This window comes from Anguilla rostrata, chromosome 18 (assembly GCF_018555375.3).
Source record: "Anguilla rostrata isolate EN2019 chromosome 18, ASM1855537v3, whole genome shotgun sequence".
Classification (NCBI taxonomy): domain Eukaryota; kingdom Metazoa; phylum Chordata; class Actinopteri; order Anguilliformes; family Anguillidae; genus Anguilla; species Anguilla rostrata.
The window spans coordinates 7,423,067-7,437,932 of record NC_057950.1 but is presented as its reverse complement, the minus strand read 5'-3'; the positions used below and the strand labels follow the sequence as shown (position 1 = coordinate 7,437,932).

General features: G+C 48.4%; 1 protein-coding gene across 3 annotated transcripts in view; it reads right to left on the bottom strand.

The window, feature by feature from the left end:
• Positions 1–14,866, bottom strand: part of LOC135245315 (histone acetyltransferase KAT6B-like) — a 48,395-nt gene that overhangs the window by 20,215 nt on the left and 13,314 nt on the right. For all 3 annotated transcript variants that reach the window (XM_064318308.1, XM_064318309.1, XM_064318307.1), the window contains 4 exons: positions 4,103–4,211; positions 2,054–2,169; positions 1,427–1,508; positions 616–748 (listed from right to left, as the gene is read on the bottom strand). In XM_064318308.1, coding sequence (XP_064174378.1) covers positions 616–748; positions 1,427–1,508; positions 2,054–2,169; positions 4,103–4,211 — 440 coding nt within the window. The remainder of the gene's footprint in view (positions 1–615; positions 749–1,426; positions 1,509–2,053; positions 2,170–4,102; positions 4,212–14,866) is intronic.

Sequence of the window (14,866 nt, the reverse complement as noted above, 5' to 3'; positions counted from 1 at the left end):
GAGGCAGCGGCCAACTGACGGGCGGTTCAAATCCGCGCGCGGATAAACTGCGCCGTCTCACATTCCACACAACGCAAGGCTTCTCCCCCCCCCCCAAACTCGACGCCGCATAAAAAGATCTGCTTTAATTAGACCGCAGGGGGTAAAGATATCTTGTCTGTTGATAAGCAGGCTGATAAGAACCGCTCGAAGCCAATGAGCTTTCCTTAAAATAACGATTCTGCGCTAAAAACATACTCCTGAGCTCCTGATCAGTTCACTTCAAACATGTTCTGAGCAAGGGCTGAGTGTGTTTGTATGTGTTTGCATGGGCTAGCGGTAGCATGTACGTTGTGTGTTGTTTGCATGTGTTTGCATGGGCTAGCGGTAGCATGTACGTTGTGTGTTGTTTGCATGGGCTAGCGGTAGCATGTACGTTGTGTGCTGTTTGTATGTGTTTGCATGGGCTAGCGGTAGCATGCGTACGTCGTGTGTTGTTTGTATGTGTTTGCATGGGCTAGCGGTAGCATGCGTACGTTGTGTGCTGTTTGTATGTGTTTGCATGGGCTAGCGGTAGCATGCGTACGTTGTGTGCTGTTTGTATGTGTTTGCGTGGGCTAGCGGTAGCATGCGTACGTTGTCTGTTGTTTGGCGGTATTTCGGGGCCTTCCTCGGGGCCGGGCGTATCGGCGCTTGATCTGCGCGGCTCGCCTGTGCAGCAGCCCTCGCTGCGGTCCCTTCGGCCGGCACACCTGGCAGTTCCACGTCCCTGGAAGAGATCCAAGCACAGAGCGCGTCAGAGAGCCCACTCACACAGACAAGCACGCGACTGAGAAGCCGTTCTTTAGCGACAAGGAGCTACGCTGCAACAACCGCATGCAGACAGCAAGCGCCCCGTCGAATTAAAACCCTCACCGGGTGACACTCCAGCCAATCACGTGCTGCCCTGCGTGGCAACGGGCCGACATCGCGGATTATAGACCGCGGGGAGCGCCACTGCAAACAGAACCGCTGAACACAGCTTAATTTTAACTGCAACGACGACGATTTCCATTTACGATATGGGCAATCTGTCCGGGAACGCCCGCTTTTTAATAAGGGAGCCCCCGCAGGGTGTGAGCACGCCTTCCAAAAGCACGAGCGGAGAACGAGCGCACTTACACCGCAGCGCGGCACCTGAAAATCCACATCCACACACATCCATACGCAGCCATTACACATAAATATGCAAAGCTGACCGTGGACATGCTCCATTGATATGCCTAGCAGATAATGCAAAGTGGGTATGCAAGTTTATATTGGACGTGCCATGTGGACATGCCCAGTGGCTATGCAAAGCGGACACACTGTGTGGTTATGACACAACTGAGAGGGGGGAGGGGTTAAGGAGTGCTGCAGAGGCAGCCCAGGTCGGTCGGTTGAAAAACAGCGGAAGCGAAGGCCTTACCTTTGGGCATCCTGTCGAGGGGCGGGTCACAGCACTCCATGTGGAACCCCCGGTCACACGAGTCACAGAACAGCATCTCGTCCTGCAAAAGCGGGAAGGGGGGTCGATCATCTCACCGCTCGGCGCCGAACGCCAACCAGACAGCACCAAACACGCAACCCCAACACACACCGGGAGGCGGGGCCACGACAGCGAGCCGCGGAGAGCCTGTTTGTTTTTAAGCTCGGCTCAACGCGGCCACGCTTTATAAATTATCTTCAGCGCCGCGAACGAAATGGATTCTGAAATGTTATTATAGGGAACGGCACTAAAAAAAGCACAACGGCGCTCAGTCAGTGAGCTCATTTTAACACATCCCAATCGAACTCTGAAACGAAGGGGGCACGCCCGCCCCCCTTCCCTCTCTGTTTACGCTTAATTTACCCGTCCGGCGCAAAAGCAATCTTCATATCCTTCAAGCTCGATATTTAAAAGTTAATGGGATCCTCATGATGCCTTTACCGCACGCAAACGCAATCCATTAATGCACGATTGTTTCGTTCTCCTCAGAGACGCGCGATGGCATCGAGCGTAATAGACGCGCGCGTGTCGGTGCGAGGCGGGCGAGAGAGAGAGAGAGCGTCTTACCGCATTCTTCCCCTGTATCTGACAGGAGCTGCACGTCTTGCACTCGATGCACTGCCAGCGCAGCGCCTGCACGTTGGAGGCCAGCTCGGGGGAGAACTTCAGGCACGAGGGATGTCCTGCGACGAAACGCAACGGTGAGAATCGCAGTTTCAGCATCGCGATCTTCAACGGGAAGAATCGTCCCATCAAACAGCCAGACTTTGTGCTTTTCGACTTTCAATACAAACTCATTCACACTCATTCAAACATTTCATAGACTGTAAGTTAGAAAATATATAGGGGTATATATTACATTAGTATATTTCACAGTTTAATTAACAATAATGTTCCCTTGCCTCCCATACCCACGTGCCCCCTCCCCAAAAACAAAAGTGACCTTACTGCATGATGCAAAAAGTTAAATGTTTACACGCAGCCGCAACATAGCCGAGTGCACATGCGGTCTCTTTCCAAGATCCTCGTCTGAAGGCAGTGGCATTGTCAAACACAGCCGAGCAGGCTAATTAAAGATAATTTGATCTTAACGAGGCAGAAACGGCACCGGCGCTGGCCGTGATGGCGGTTGATCAATTAAAGTCGTGCGTTAAAAAAAAAAAAGTGCGCTCGCTCGCTCTCAGACTTTCCAAAGCGGCTGTCTAACAGCGGAGGCACATTCTCTATTTTCCGCGCACTGTACGGCTAATGAAAACCGCCTCGATGCTACTTAGTCAAATACAGCCAATAAAAGTGTCACCGTGAGAACGGTTCGGCGTGGCATTTAGAATAATCGTCAAAAACAAATTACTGCATTAGGGAGGTAATTTAATGGAAGCTCGGCAGTTTTCTTTGAAGACGGCGAGGGAGGGGGTTGGTGGGGGGGGGGCGGGGGTGGCAATGTAAAAGGAATATGGCAGCAGCCTGTGGCAGCAAGTGACAGATCTCTGCACAGTCACATGAAGAGACAGGTGTGCTTATCCATCTGCCTGAATAAGGACTGCACAGAGTAAACCCTCCCCCCCCCCCCACCCACCACCCCCCCCCCCCGCCGCCAATGTTTACAATCTCTAATAGCCTCTTGTATGACACAGGAGCACAGCTGATGATGAGTGGAAAATTGAATCTGCCTAAGAGCAGAAAGCAGATGAGTTCTCCAGAGCCCCATACACCACGCTATCCACGCTACAGCCCATTTGCACAGGGGCGATGTCTCCAAACATCACGCATGCATTTTTAAAGAAAGAGCACAGTTAAAGACACCGTCCGTACTCAGCCGTTGCGTTAATAATGCCACTGAACACAGAGTTGTGAAAATCTTCTCAGAGTAACCGGCGGACGTGCGCTCTTGGTAACTGCGCAGTCGTTAGCAGCGCAGTCATTAGCGACGAGCCACACAAACAGCGGCGGTGCAGCGTCGGGCGACGCGAGCCAAGGCCGGAAAGCGCGGAGTGCTAATGGCAAGCAGCTGACGTTCATTACCGCGCCCGTACGCGGGCCTGCAGCGGCCTCTCTGCGTCCTCGCCAAAAAAAAAAGCCTCAAACTCGGCGAGCCAAGCCTGGGCACGGAGCGCTACGCTGCAAAAGGAAGCTGGGTGCTCACCCTGTGGGGCTCTGCCACCGGCTCCGGAGAAGGAAACGCAACCCACTCCGCTGGGCTGGTGTGGGCATGGGGGGGACTTCCTGGTCTGTGTGTGTGTATATGCGCGCATGCGTGTCTGTAAATACATTTGTGTGCGTGCACGTGTGCCTGTGAATATATTTGTGTATGCGTGTGTGTGCTTGTACGTCTGTAAATATATTAGTGTGTGTGTCTGTCTGTGCATGCATGTGTATATATTTTCTGAGTTTGTGTGTGTGTGTGTGTGTGTGTGTGTGTGCATGTGTATATATTTTCTGAGTTTGTGTGTGTGTGTGTGTGTGCATGTGTATATGTTTTGAGCGTGTGTGTGTGTGCGTGTGCGTGTGTATATATTTTGAGCGTGTGTGTGTGTATATATTTTGGGAGTGTGTGTGTGTGTGTGTGTGTGCATGTGTATATATTTTGGGCGTGTACATGCAGGCGTATGCACTCACCACTGCTCCCGCAGTCCGCGCAGGACAGCAGCTGTTCAGGACGCTGGTCCCGGTTGGACTCTCTGGTGCCCAAACAGAAGCTGCAGATGGGGATGGGGTCAGCACGGGGCTGTGGGAGAGATTGCAATCAATTACACCGAACTGAGAACACACACATTATAAATCCGTTACACGCTCGGAACAGAGAACGCCTATTATAATCCACAACACATTCAAATCAGAACACACATACCATAATCCATTACACAATCAAATCAGAACACACATACCATAATCCACCGCACACTCAAATGAACATACAGATCATAATCCACTATACACTCAAATCAGCACACACATATTACAGCCCATTACACACCCAAATCAGAACACACACACTGAAATCAGAACATACAGATTACAACCACAAACTCAAAACACAACACATATTACAAGCAATTACGCACTGAACCGAGAAAAGATTAGTCAGAGAGTCCATATTTGACTAGTGAATATATTGCAGGGCTGGAGACCAGATAGTGGCTTGTTTGTCAGGACTGTGAGCGTGTTCTTGAGAGACACGGCAGAAGTGGCATTACCACCAGTCCCAGTGAACAGGAAACCACACTCGGGACGGGCCCGAGGCTGAAGTAGAGCGTAAAAACTTTCCCTAAGATCTGCAGGCACAGGATACCGCACTTCCCTTCTGGCTGGAGGTGGGACATTTTACCATTTCCTCTAAACGATGACAAGCTGATCTGCCCTTGCGTCTATTCGAGTAGTCTTTTTCATCAAACACATTTCATTTCATTATTTGTGCCTAAAGCCCATTGTCACAGCACCTGTTTTATGGTCATACGCACAGACATACCCAGCTTCTACCCAGATATAGCTAATTAGACACTGAACAACTCCAGACACCTGTTTCAGCAGGTTACTCATCGCAGAATAAATTTATTGTCACGACCCTCCAAGTCAGCAAAGATTTGAATGTGTGCGCGCTGCATTATGTCTCCTAATTCTGAATGGCCAATCATAACCCAAGGCCCCTCCCACTACTGTGTCTCCTCCAATGGGTGCGCTGCCAATGAGGACTGGTCAGGACTGGTTACCACACTGCCACGCTGAAGTCCAGTGTTAACAAAGCCCTCAACGGTTCTCAACCCCCGACTGCATTTATCCTGACGTTTCGCTGTGCAGAAATCGCCTGGTCTGCTTCAGTGACTGAACTCAGGTCAGACTGCAGGTGCCAACTCCGCCATGCTGCCGCGGTGCTAAGGCTACAGTCATAGTGCGATCCTAACTTAGGCCTCCCACACAATAAAAGACACACAAATGACTCAGCTCCTTCTTACACGCATCTCAGTCTCAGTCCTCGAGGCGCACACATTTTCAGATTCTGCAGTTTCACGCACACCTCCTTGGCACGCAAAAAAAAGGAGAAACTAGCCCGCCCGCGCGGTCAAGATTACAACAAATCCACTCCGCGCGGGGGATTTGGGCGGAGTCTCAAGCCGATGGCTGCCGACCAACCAACAGATCATGAGCGAAAAAAACACAAAATGACATTTTTTACATTAATTTCTTTTCTGAATGAAAAAGAGTGAAAAAGGTTTAGCTGCTGGGGGCCAGGGAGTCATTTTTCAGCCCCTCGATCGGCCTCAGGGTTTTATAGTCTTTTCCTGCAGAAAGCTCACTCTCTGACAACACTAACTGTCATTTAATTTAACGGTAACCATGCATTGTAACTGGTAGGCCTATATCCTTATGGGGTGTCGTTTGCAATGTGCCATATTTTCGTACCGAAATGCCTAGTTAGCAGAGTAGTCAAAAGTAAATATAAATAGTTAATTTACCGGATCATATTTTCCAGCCTATGCTGCAAATTGGAACAGAGTGCGGCGTACACTTGTAGAACACCGTGACGAAGATGTGGAGAGAATAATGACATATCAGCAGTCAAAACCAGCTAACAAAACCGCTAATGCTTTTGCGCTGTCGCCATTTGCTCGTCCATTTCCTACAGCTGGTAAGAACGCCAATGTAGAAAGCTAATGCTAGCTCCTAACGCTAATGTAGAAAGCTAATGCTAGCGCCTAACGCTAATGCAGAGAGCCACTGCTAGCTCCAAACGCTAATGCAGAGAGCCAATGCTAGCTCCTAACGCTAATATAGAGAGCTAATGCTAGCTCCTAACGATAATGTAGAGAGCTAATGCTAGCCCTTAGACGATGCAGAAGAAAACCAATGCTGGACTTTATCACTGAGCAGCTGTAGTTTTCACAGCAATAAGCAACTCTGTGTCTTTAACGCGTTTATGGCTGATCTGATGGCTGATCCAGGAGTACGGTAACGACAGGAACACTTTTCCACATTTTAAAGTCCAAGTAAAATCATCAATCAACACAGCAGCCCAGGCAGTTACTTTTAAAGAGCTCTTTACTGCAGCAGTTGTGTGACAAGCCCACTTTTGGTTTCCCTGACCCCAGCGTCCCCCCTTCCCCGATTACCACAAAACGCACTAAATTAGCTGTGTGTGTACAAGACGGCATTCTGGGCACAACATTTTCAATCTTTCCTGAAAATTGTATTCACACATAAAACAGTTGCTTATACATTCTGATGTTAGATGTACCAGCGCCTCACAGCTGTGTCACAGCTTGATGCCACTGTTTGACAGGTCATGTTCGGAAATCGGAAATGCTTGAGTGTCAGAGTCGGTCTGCTATATAAATGTGTTGCCACGTCTGCTTGTAAAAGAAGACTGAGCTTGCTTTTTTTTCTTAAAAAAAAAAAAAAGGAAAGTCGCTTAAAAAATTTGAGAGTCACAGACCGCATTTTTCTGGTCTAGTTTCAAAAATGTGCTTGCTTATTAAGGAAAATGTTATCCTATGAAGCACATTTGTGGGAACTATTTTCTTTTCAATGTACAGAATGGAATTAGTCTGCTCGCTTTACACTGACTAACCACCAGGCCATATCTCCAGCTATTAAGGGGTAATTCACCTCCCACTGATCCCCATTTAAACCCAAACCTCAAACTCATTGGAGGATTACATTTTCAATGACTTTATGTCAATATCCAAACATAATGGACATTGATGAAAGAATTCTGTCAATTTTCCAAAAAAAAAAAACCCCCATGACAGCAGTACTGGGAATGTTCTGGTTTAGTTTAAAATCAGGCCGCTTGCTTAAAAATTAGGCCGATTCGTTTTGCGCGAAATGGCAACAGTGCTGTACATGCTAAACATGGCCAAAACAAGTCACGGGTCACGATGATCACGAACACCGCGAAACGTCCGTATGGCAGGCCCGAGGGGCAGGTCCGCGTGCGCGCGCGGCGTTTCAGAACGCTCCCCCCCCCCCAGGGTCATGACGAAGCGCCTGCGGCCGACCCGCTCCCCTCTCGACACGCGCGCGCGGGGGGGGTGGGGGGGGCGTTCAGAGCGTGCCGCGCCAAAACAGAGCAGAGTCATTTCACACCGAGGTCGGACCGGAAAGAGGAGCGGGCTAGAAATGACTGTGCTGCACACAGACGAAGCCCCGGAGAAGAGCCTCCTGTGAAGAAGCAGGCTACCGTGCAGCAGTGTGACAAACAGACCAGCGCGTGAGGCTGCAGCAGCAAGGGGCTGCAGCATCCAGATTCAGCAGAGGTGCTAACCGAGGCTGCACACAGCGCTCTCACTGACTGTACAGAGGTGCAGAGCCCAGCCTAGCAACGCTGACCACACACACACACACACAAGCACACACACGCAGGTGTGCACGCGCATGCACACAGACAGCATACACACGCGCGCGTGCACACACACACCTGTGGACAGACGCACGCACGCACGCACACAACACATGCACACACATGCATGCAGACGCGCACGCACACACACACGCACGAGTATGCAACCATCACATTTTACGAGCGGAGTGCGTATGAAAGCTTGCAGCAGCGGGCTAGCCAGGCTGATCCCGTTAAACTGCATTAACAAACTTTTCATAAGGATTCCACCTGATATAAAGCTGAAATAATAAATTATGTAATCGCTGCAGCTGATACATGAAGCCTCAACACCACAAACACATTTCTGAGACTCTCTAAGAAGTCATATGAGTATTTGCAGAAGGTCAAATGGTTCTCTTTGCAGACAGACTCTCAACAGCAACATTTTCAGTGCAACATTTTCTAAGAAGTGTTTTCTTCAGCAGGCTTACAAGAAGCCACACAGTAGGTTCAGCTTTCAAGGTGCTGGAATCAAAACGTTCTTGCCGTTTGAAAGCTGCTGGTTCTCAGTGAAGGACTCGATCAAACAAGGATTTAACAGAGAAAAAAAACGAAGAAAAAAAAACGACTGACATCATGACTTCCACATTAAACATGACAATGACATCCACAGCCACCGCAGGGCAAAGTCACACAAATAACGGTGAGCTGCTCTGAGAGCTGTTCCAGTAGGAAGTGACATGCCTGTAAGACAGGAAGCTGAAGCGGGTGGTTTGTCTGCCCAGACTCGCGGACCGGCTCCCCCCAGGCCCCCCCCCCCCAGACAGAACCGTGTTCGGCAGTAGACCACAGCCTGCTCAGAACACCCCCAAAACAGCTGTGTGCTGCTCCATTCACTTCTGGAGCTCAACAGAGCTGGAGGAGTTAAGGCTCACTAAGGTTCTGATTCACGTCTAATGAGTCCTCAATGTGAACATTAAACTCTACCATTTCTTAATCATGATATTTTCCTTTTTTATTTTTATTTTTTACATTTACTGACTGCTCAGACCATTTTATTGCATCAGGAAAAGGCACAATCCAGGGTTCATCGAATCAACTGAAGTTGACAGCACCGCATACAGTATTACGCCAATTCTTTGACTAAATACCACACGGCATAAGAATTAGAGAAGAGGATGTGGCTTCCTCGTACCGAAATGTGTTACACAGTAATATGCGACTGAAAAATGGCTTCTACAGTGATATCAGACTTATATGGTGATATCAGAGATTGCTACGCATGTTCTACAGCGCTATCAGAAATCTATTTATATTCTATGGTGATATCAGATCGCCACTCATGTTCTACAGCGATAGCAGACTTCTATGGTGATAGCAGATTGCTATGCATGTTCTACAGCGATATCAGAACTCTATTATCATTCTACGGTGATATCAGATCGCCACTCATGTTCTACAGCGATAGCAGACTTCTATGGTGATAGCAGATTGCTATGCATGTTCTACAGCGATAGCAGACTTGTATGGTGATAGCAGAATGCTATGCATGTTCTACAGCGAGAGCAGACTTTTCTATTTACATACTACAGTGAGTCCAGACAGCCATGTTAGGTGCACAGCTGTGTGTGTGTGTGTGTGTGTTCTGCAGTGGTATCAAATTGCAATGTTAGCTGCATGTTCTTTTGTTTTTCTCCCCCCACGGAGGTGTCAGCAATTTAATAATAACCTGATACAAAAATACACTGGAGGCCGCGGCCCAGAGCCTGGGGCCTCTGGGAAATCTGACGTCCCGTAGGTGCAGTGCCGGGAGCGGAAATGGCGTCTAAAACCAGAAAGCTAAATTTGGAGAGGGGGAGGGAACGAGGGAGAGAGAGAGAGAGAGACAGAGAAAGAGAGAGAGAGACAGAGAGAGACAGAGCGAGACAGAGAGGGACAGAGAGGGACAGAGAGAGAGAGGGACGGTGAAACCGTCAGGAGCGCGCTCAGTGGGCAGCAGGGGCGGTCCCCCCTCAGCTGGGTCTGCATCCTTCACCGAAATGGAACACAAAAATCTAAATACTTCAGATAAAACAAACAAAAGATCAAGCAAATATATGGGCAAATACACAAACTGCCACCACTTTCAGGTGTTGCTTTTAAATTTTAAAACTTATAAACGTGTGAGAGTACAAAGACATGTCCGCAGGTTTACGGTGTACGGCAGTGGCCCGTATTCCATTTCCGTAAGGCTGGATACAGGCGGTTTGGCACGGCAGGTCAGGTTGGCACGGCAACAATATCCAAACGGCAGGCGGATTTGTACGGATAGCTACACCGCAAAGGAGCCCTCAACCAGCCGTCGACGCAAAATAAATAACGGAATGAGAAAGCTTTACGCGGGCTCTTCTCGAACAAAGGGCCTTAAAATGACACGGGTGGTTCTGTCAGAAAAGGAACACTCACGGCCGCCCGTGCGTCAGCCCAGAAAGAGCCATTGACTTTTCGAGTGCGTTCGCTTCCGTCTAATTAAATATCTTCTCCGCGGCTCCCTTTCCCGACAGCCGTCGACTCGCTTTTCTCCTTCAGAAAACTATTTTCCGAGGGTCCCAATTAGACAAGCCGCGCTTATGATGATGACTGCAGAGCCAGCCGCTGCTCATTTTCCTTAAGAACGGCTTTGTGAGGGAGAGGGAGAGAGATGAAAAAAAACGGGAAAAAAAAACGCCCGCGAACGTCGTCTGTGACAAAGAGGCGCGGCCGCCTCGGGGAGAGAGAGAGAGGCAGTCGGCCGAGAACCCCGCCGCTCGCAGACGCCTCATCTGGAGGAGGCGCCCACTACGCCCGCGGCTCTCTAATTGGACGCTGATCAGCATTGCGCCGTTCAAAACAACAAAATTAAGGGGTGTGCATAATTTGGTGTCTGGGGGGATGGGGGGGGGGGACTCGGTCCCCCAGGAATGTTTGTGTTGTGCGCGTCGGTTACCGGCGGTTCCCTTCGAGTGTTCCGCTGATTTGCACGGAGGGGCCACCAAACCGGCTGGAGCTCCGCCACTCATCCCAGCCGCCCGTTCTGATTGGCTGGTAGAGTTCTGAGGGGCGGGTCGAGGCCCTCTGTGGGCTGCTGAGTGGCTAAACCAGCCTGCAGTGCGCAGTTGCCTTGTGTGCGCACAGTATAGGCCTACATACAGAGCAAATGCAGGTGCCGTCGCTTCGGAGCACTTCTATGACAACAGACATTATAAATTTATTTCAGTCTTTGTTATGCATTTCTTGCCCGCAAATTTTCCTTTTTTTTATCCCGTCAGAATTCAGTAATGTGGAATAGCCAACTAAGGACGGAAATGTAGTCTAGAACAATGCTGTACTGAACAGCATTCAAAATAGGACTGAATCTAACTAATGAATAAAGTCTACAATGATTAGACTTTACAATGTTTTACAATGATTAGAGTACCTAGTGTAAACCCTTTAAGTACTTTTAAACAGCGTGTCCTGAATGCAGGCCAGTTAGCTAGTGCTGACAGCTACAATTAATTACTCAGCTGCCAAGTGCAAGACAGGTGAGCCTTTACCTGTTTGCAACATGCTCAACTTCCCAGTTTAATCCCAAAGTATCTTAAGGTCATTCCCCCCAAGGTTCTCCCAGCTGCAGAGCTGAACTTGATGTCATGGTGCTACTTCCACCCCACCCCTCTCTGAGGCACTGCCGCCCCCCCCCCCCCACACTGCTGGGGTAAGGGGGTATTGGACAATATCACAACCAGGTAAAAAAAATAAAAAAAAACACTTTTCCAATGTGAATAACGAAGAAAAACAGGATTTATGGAAATTTAATACACACGTAAAGGGCATTAAGTAAGGTTCAATGCAACATCACTGCCAAGGCAATAGGTAGAGATTTCATCAAGGCCAGGACAAGGGAGCTGCAGCACGCTAGCCAATGCTATGCAGGCACACGTCAAAGTTACAGACTATGGCTGGGTAACCAGCGCCACATAAAACTGAAAATGCTTACAGACGATAATACAAACCGCCAAGAAACGTCCAGAAAAATGTGCAAAGCCTCAAGTCACGGTTCCTGTTCACCACGAAATGTACATGCACACCATGCTCAGGGCTTCCCTACCATCATCACCGCTATGACTTCAAAAAATCAATCCCCGGTACACGTGTGGGAACTTGTCCCCTGTCAAGCGAGCAATTTGCCGTGTCAGTGCAACGATCCTATCTTTGAAACCATCTCAAAAGACAGTGTACACAGCCATGTCTCGGTTTCCTCTCGCCTCAAGCTCCCACAGTGCATTGCTAAGTCATTAACTGTCATGTCTATGACATGTTGCGGAAACACTGGGTGGGAATTAATTTACAGAGCCAAGATGGGAGCCTGGGTTTTTTCGAGCATGGTAAATGTTTTTTTTTTAAAAAGGTATGATTTATAGCTCCTTATTAAACCACAAGAATCAACCCATCTGGTTAAATTAGTACCACCAACAACAGAAGCAACAGCACAGTCTGAACTAATTGCAGTGTATTTTTCCTTTAACCAAAAATTGTCATCCTGACCAGACCACCGTAGAAACAACCGAATCAACTTCATATTCAAATTCAAAAAATCAAATTAACTTACTTATATAGCACACTTCAAAAATATTTGGCACAATATGCTCCACAGTAGCTTATACCCTCACCTAATCTCATCACATTATAAAACACATACTTGTAGTCTCACACTTCTACTGTTCCCTAGACACTTCGGTCATTGAGCCATAGCACTGTGCTTCACAACTTGGTCAATAATGGCCACTTCCTAAACTTCTTACAGTCTCGTACGATAAAAAAGTATGATTTCAGAAATAATTTCCTGTCCAGCATGGCAAGCCATCACAGCTTGATAAAGCATTAAAAAAATTACCAGGTGACTTAAACATGATGTACTGCAATTTTTTTAAATTTGTTTTTGTTTTACCCAGCAGATGTAAAAGGTGCATTTCCAGCCCATTTAAGTACAGTACTCCATCACCAGGGGGTACCAGGGGTAGCAGGTCAGGGACCTGCATGCGCACTCTGATAAGATCACGCTCTCACAGTGCCCGTGTCACATTAAAACGGAGTAAAACGAGCCGTCATCCGTGCCTCGGTCGACGGCACTTGACCTAAACCTCAGACACATGGGATACGGAGTGTGAAGCTATGACCAATTTGTCTTTTTTTTTTTTTTCTTCCCCCCTGACGGTTGATTTGATGGCCGAAGGTGAAGGAGCTGCCCTCCGAGTCACCGATCTGTACGTCCGTCAGCTCGGTTACCTGCCTGCACGATTAACCCGAGTGCAAATCAGCCGTCTGCAGGTTAGCATTAGCCGTTAGCCGTCTGTATGTTTAATGTGTGTATTAGCCCTGGAACCTGCACGTGTGTTTGATTTGCGCACACCGCAGCTCGGCTACCTGGAGGCATGGCTTAATCTGCCTGTACATCTGTTACATGCCTGCATGCATAATGAACCTCGAAGCTCTCGTTTCTCCCACTCCAGGAATGTGAGGGCTCACTCCTCACAGCTGAAGCTAAGCAGGGTAGGGCCCGGTTTGGACACGGATGGGAGACCTTTCAAGAACACTAAATTTCTGTTGCAAGTGGTGGTGATGGGTGGGGTACTTGTTTTGTCAACCACGCAGGATGCCTCAAAGCAATGATGGGGACACTGTTCTGTAGGAGATTCCACCTTTCACATTAGATACTAAAAAAACTAGACAATGAACTGAGGTCCAGAGTCGCTGTAGTCATTCACGCCCCCAAAAGGCACTTGTTTCGGAGAATCGGGGTCCCTGGTGGGGGTCCCAGGACAGATCTCACCATCAGACAACCTGATCATTTCCCTGCTCAACCCATTTTAATAATCCCTCCCTCTCACCTCAGATGATGAGCAGTGAGCTTTCTGGCGCAAAATGGCCACCGTGCATCGCCCAGTGTGCGCTAGACATAGCCAGTGGCTGATGAGTGTTTCCCAAGCCAGAGCAGACTGCACTGAGATCACAAGATGAAAGACGATACACAAATAAAACCCATCCGCCACGGTGTACGGCTTGACATTTATAGCACAACAACCGTGAGAGTATCAGCGCTGACGGCAATTACGCGAGGTAACACGGACAAGTACGTAACAGGCAGCCAAAAAGGTCACGCACGGGACAGGACCAGCGACCAGCCCGATTTGACAGATGAGCAAGGGGTGTCACACTAAGTTCCCAGGGGGCCACGGTGCCTGTGAGTTTTTGCGGTTTCCCTTCAGTTAGCAGATGATTAAATCTGTGAGAACAAGGCGAGAGGATTCTTTTGCCAATGAATGACTTAAAATAACCACCGGTGCCGAGAGGACGGGAGATAGACCAGTAGACACTGCGGCCTGCCTGGACGGAAGTTAAACAGATAGTTCAGAATTAAAATATGAGATAAAATATGTAAAAAATTATTTTAAGTTGAAGTTTTAATTGAAACTAGTTTTGCAAAACTAATATTAATCAACACCGCAGTTCAGCCAGTTGTTAATCCACAGAATGCATACTGAAGTGGTGACCCTCTCCCCAGGAACAGACGCAAGGAACTCCAAAGACTGGATGGCAACAGCGGTGTCCAGTAAGTGACTATTTATTTATTTATTTATTTATGTGCACACATGAAGAGCATCTCAAGGGCAGTCCAAGAGAAACTTCCGGACACACTCACCTTCATGGACAGCAGTTATCTGAAACCCAAAAGGCAATGTCACACCCGTAGAGCGTAACCACCAACAATCGCCCTCTGCGTCAAAACCGCCAACTTACAATACCACCGTGCTAAAGCGCAGCAGCACACTAAAAGCATAATTACTGCTGGAAGTGTCAATCCAGCTTGTAGGTTGATTTGGTAGATATAAATAAACAGATTTAGCAGGTAAGTATCCATCAGATGCTATTCTAAGTTAACCCCCTTCCTGCTGAATTAGAGAACAAGGCCGCGGACTTGGCAGCAGGTCGGGTCTCTTCACGAACAGCAATAGCCTCCTGATTGGCTCCCGTGTCACGGGCTCTGGCTACATGCAACCAGGCAA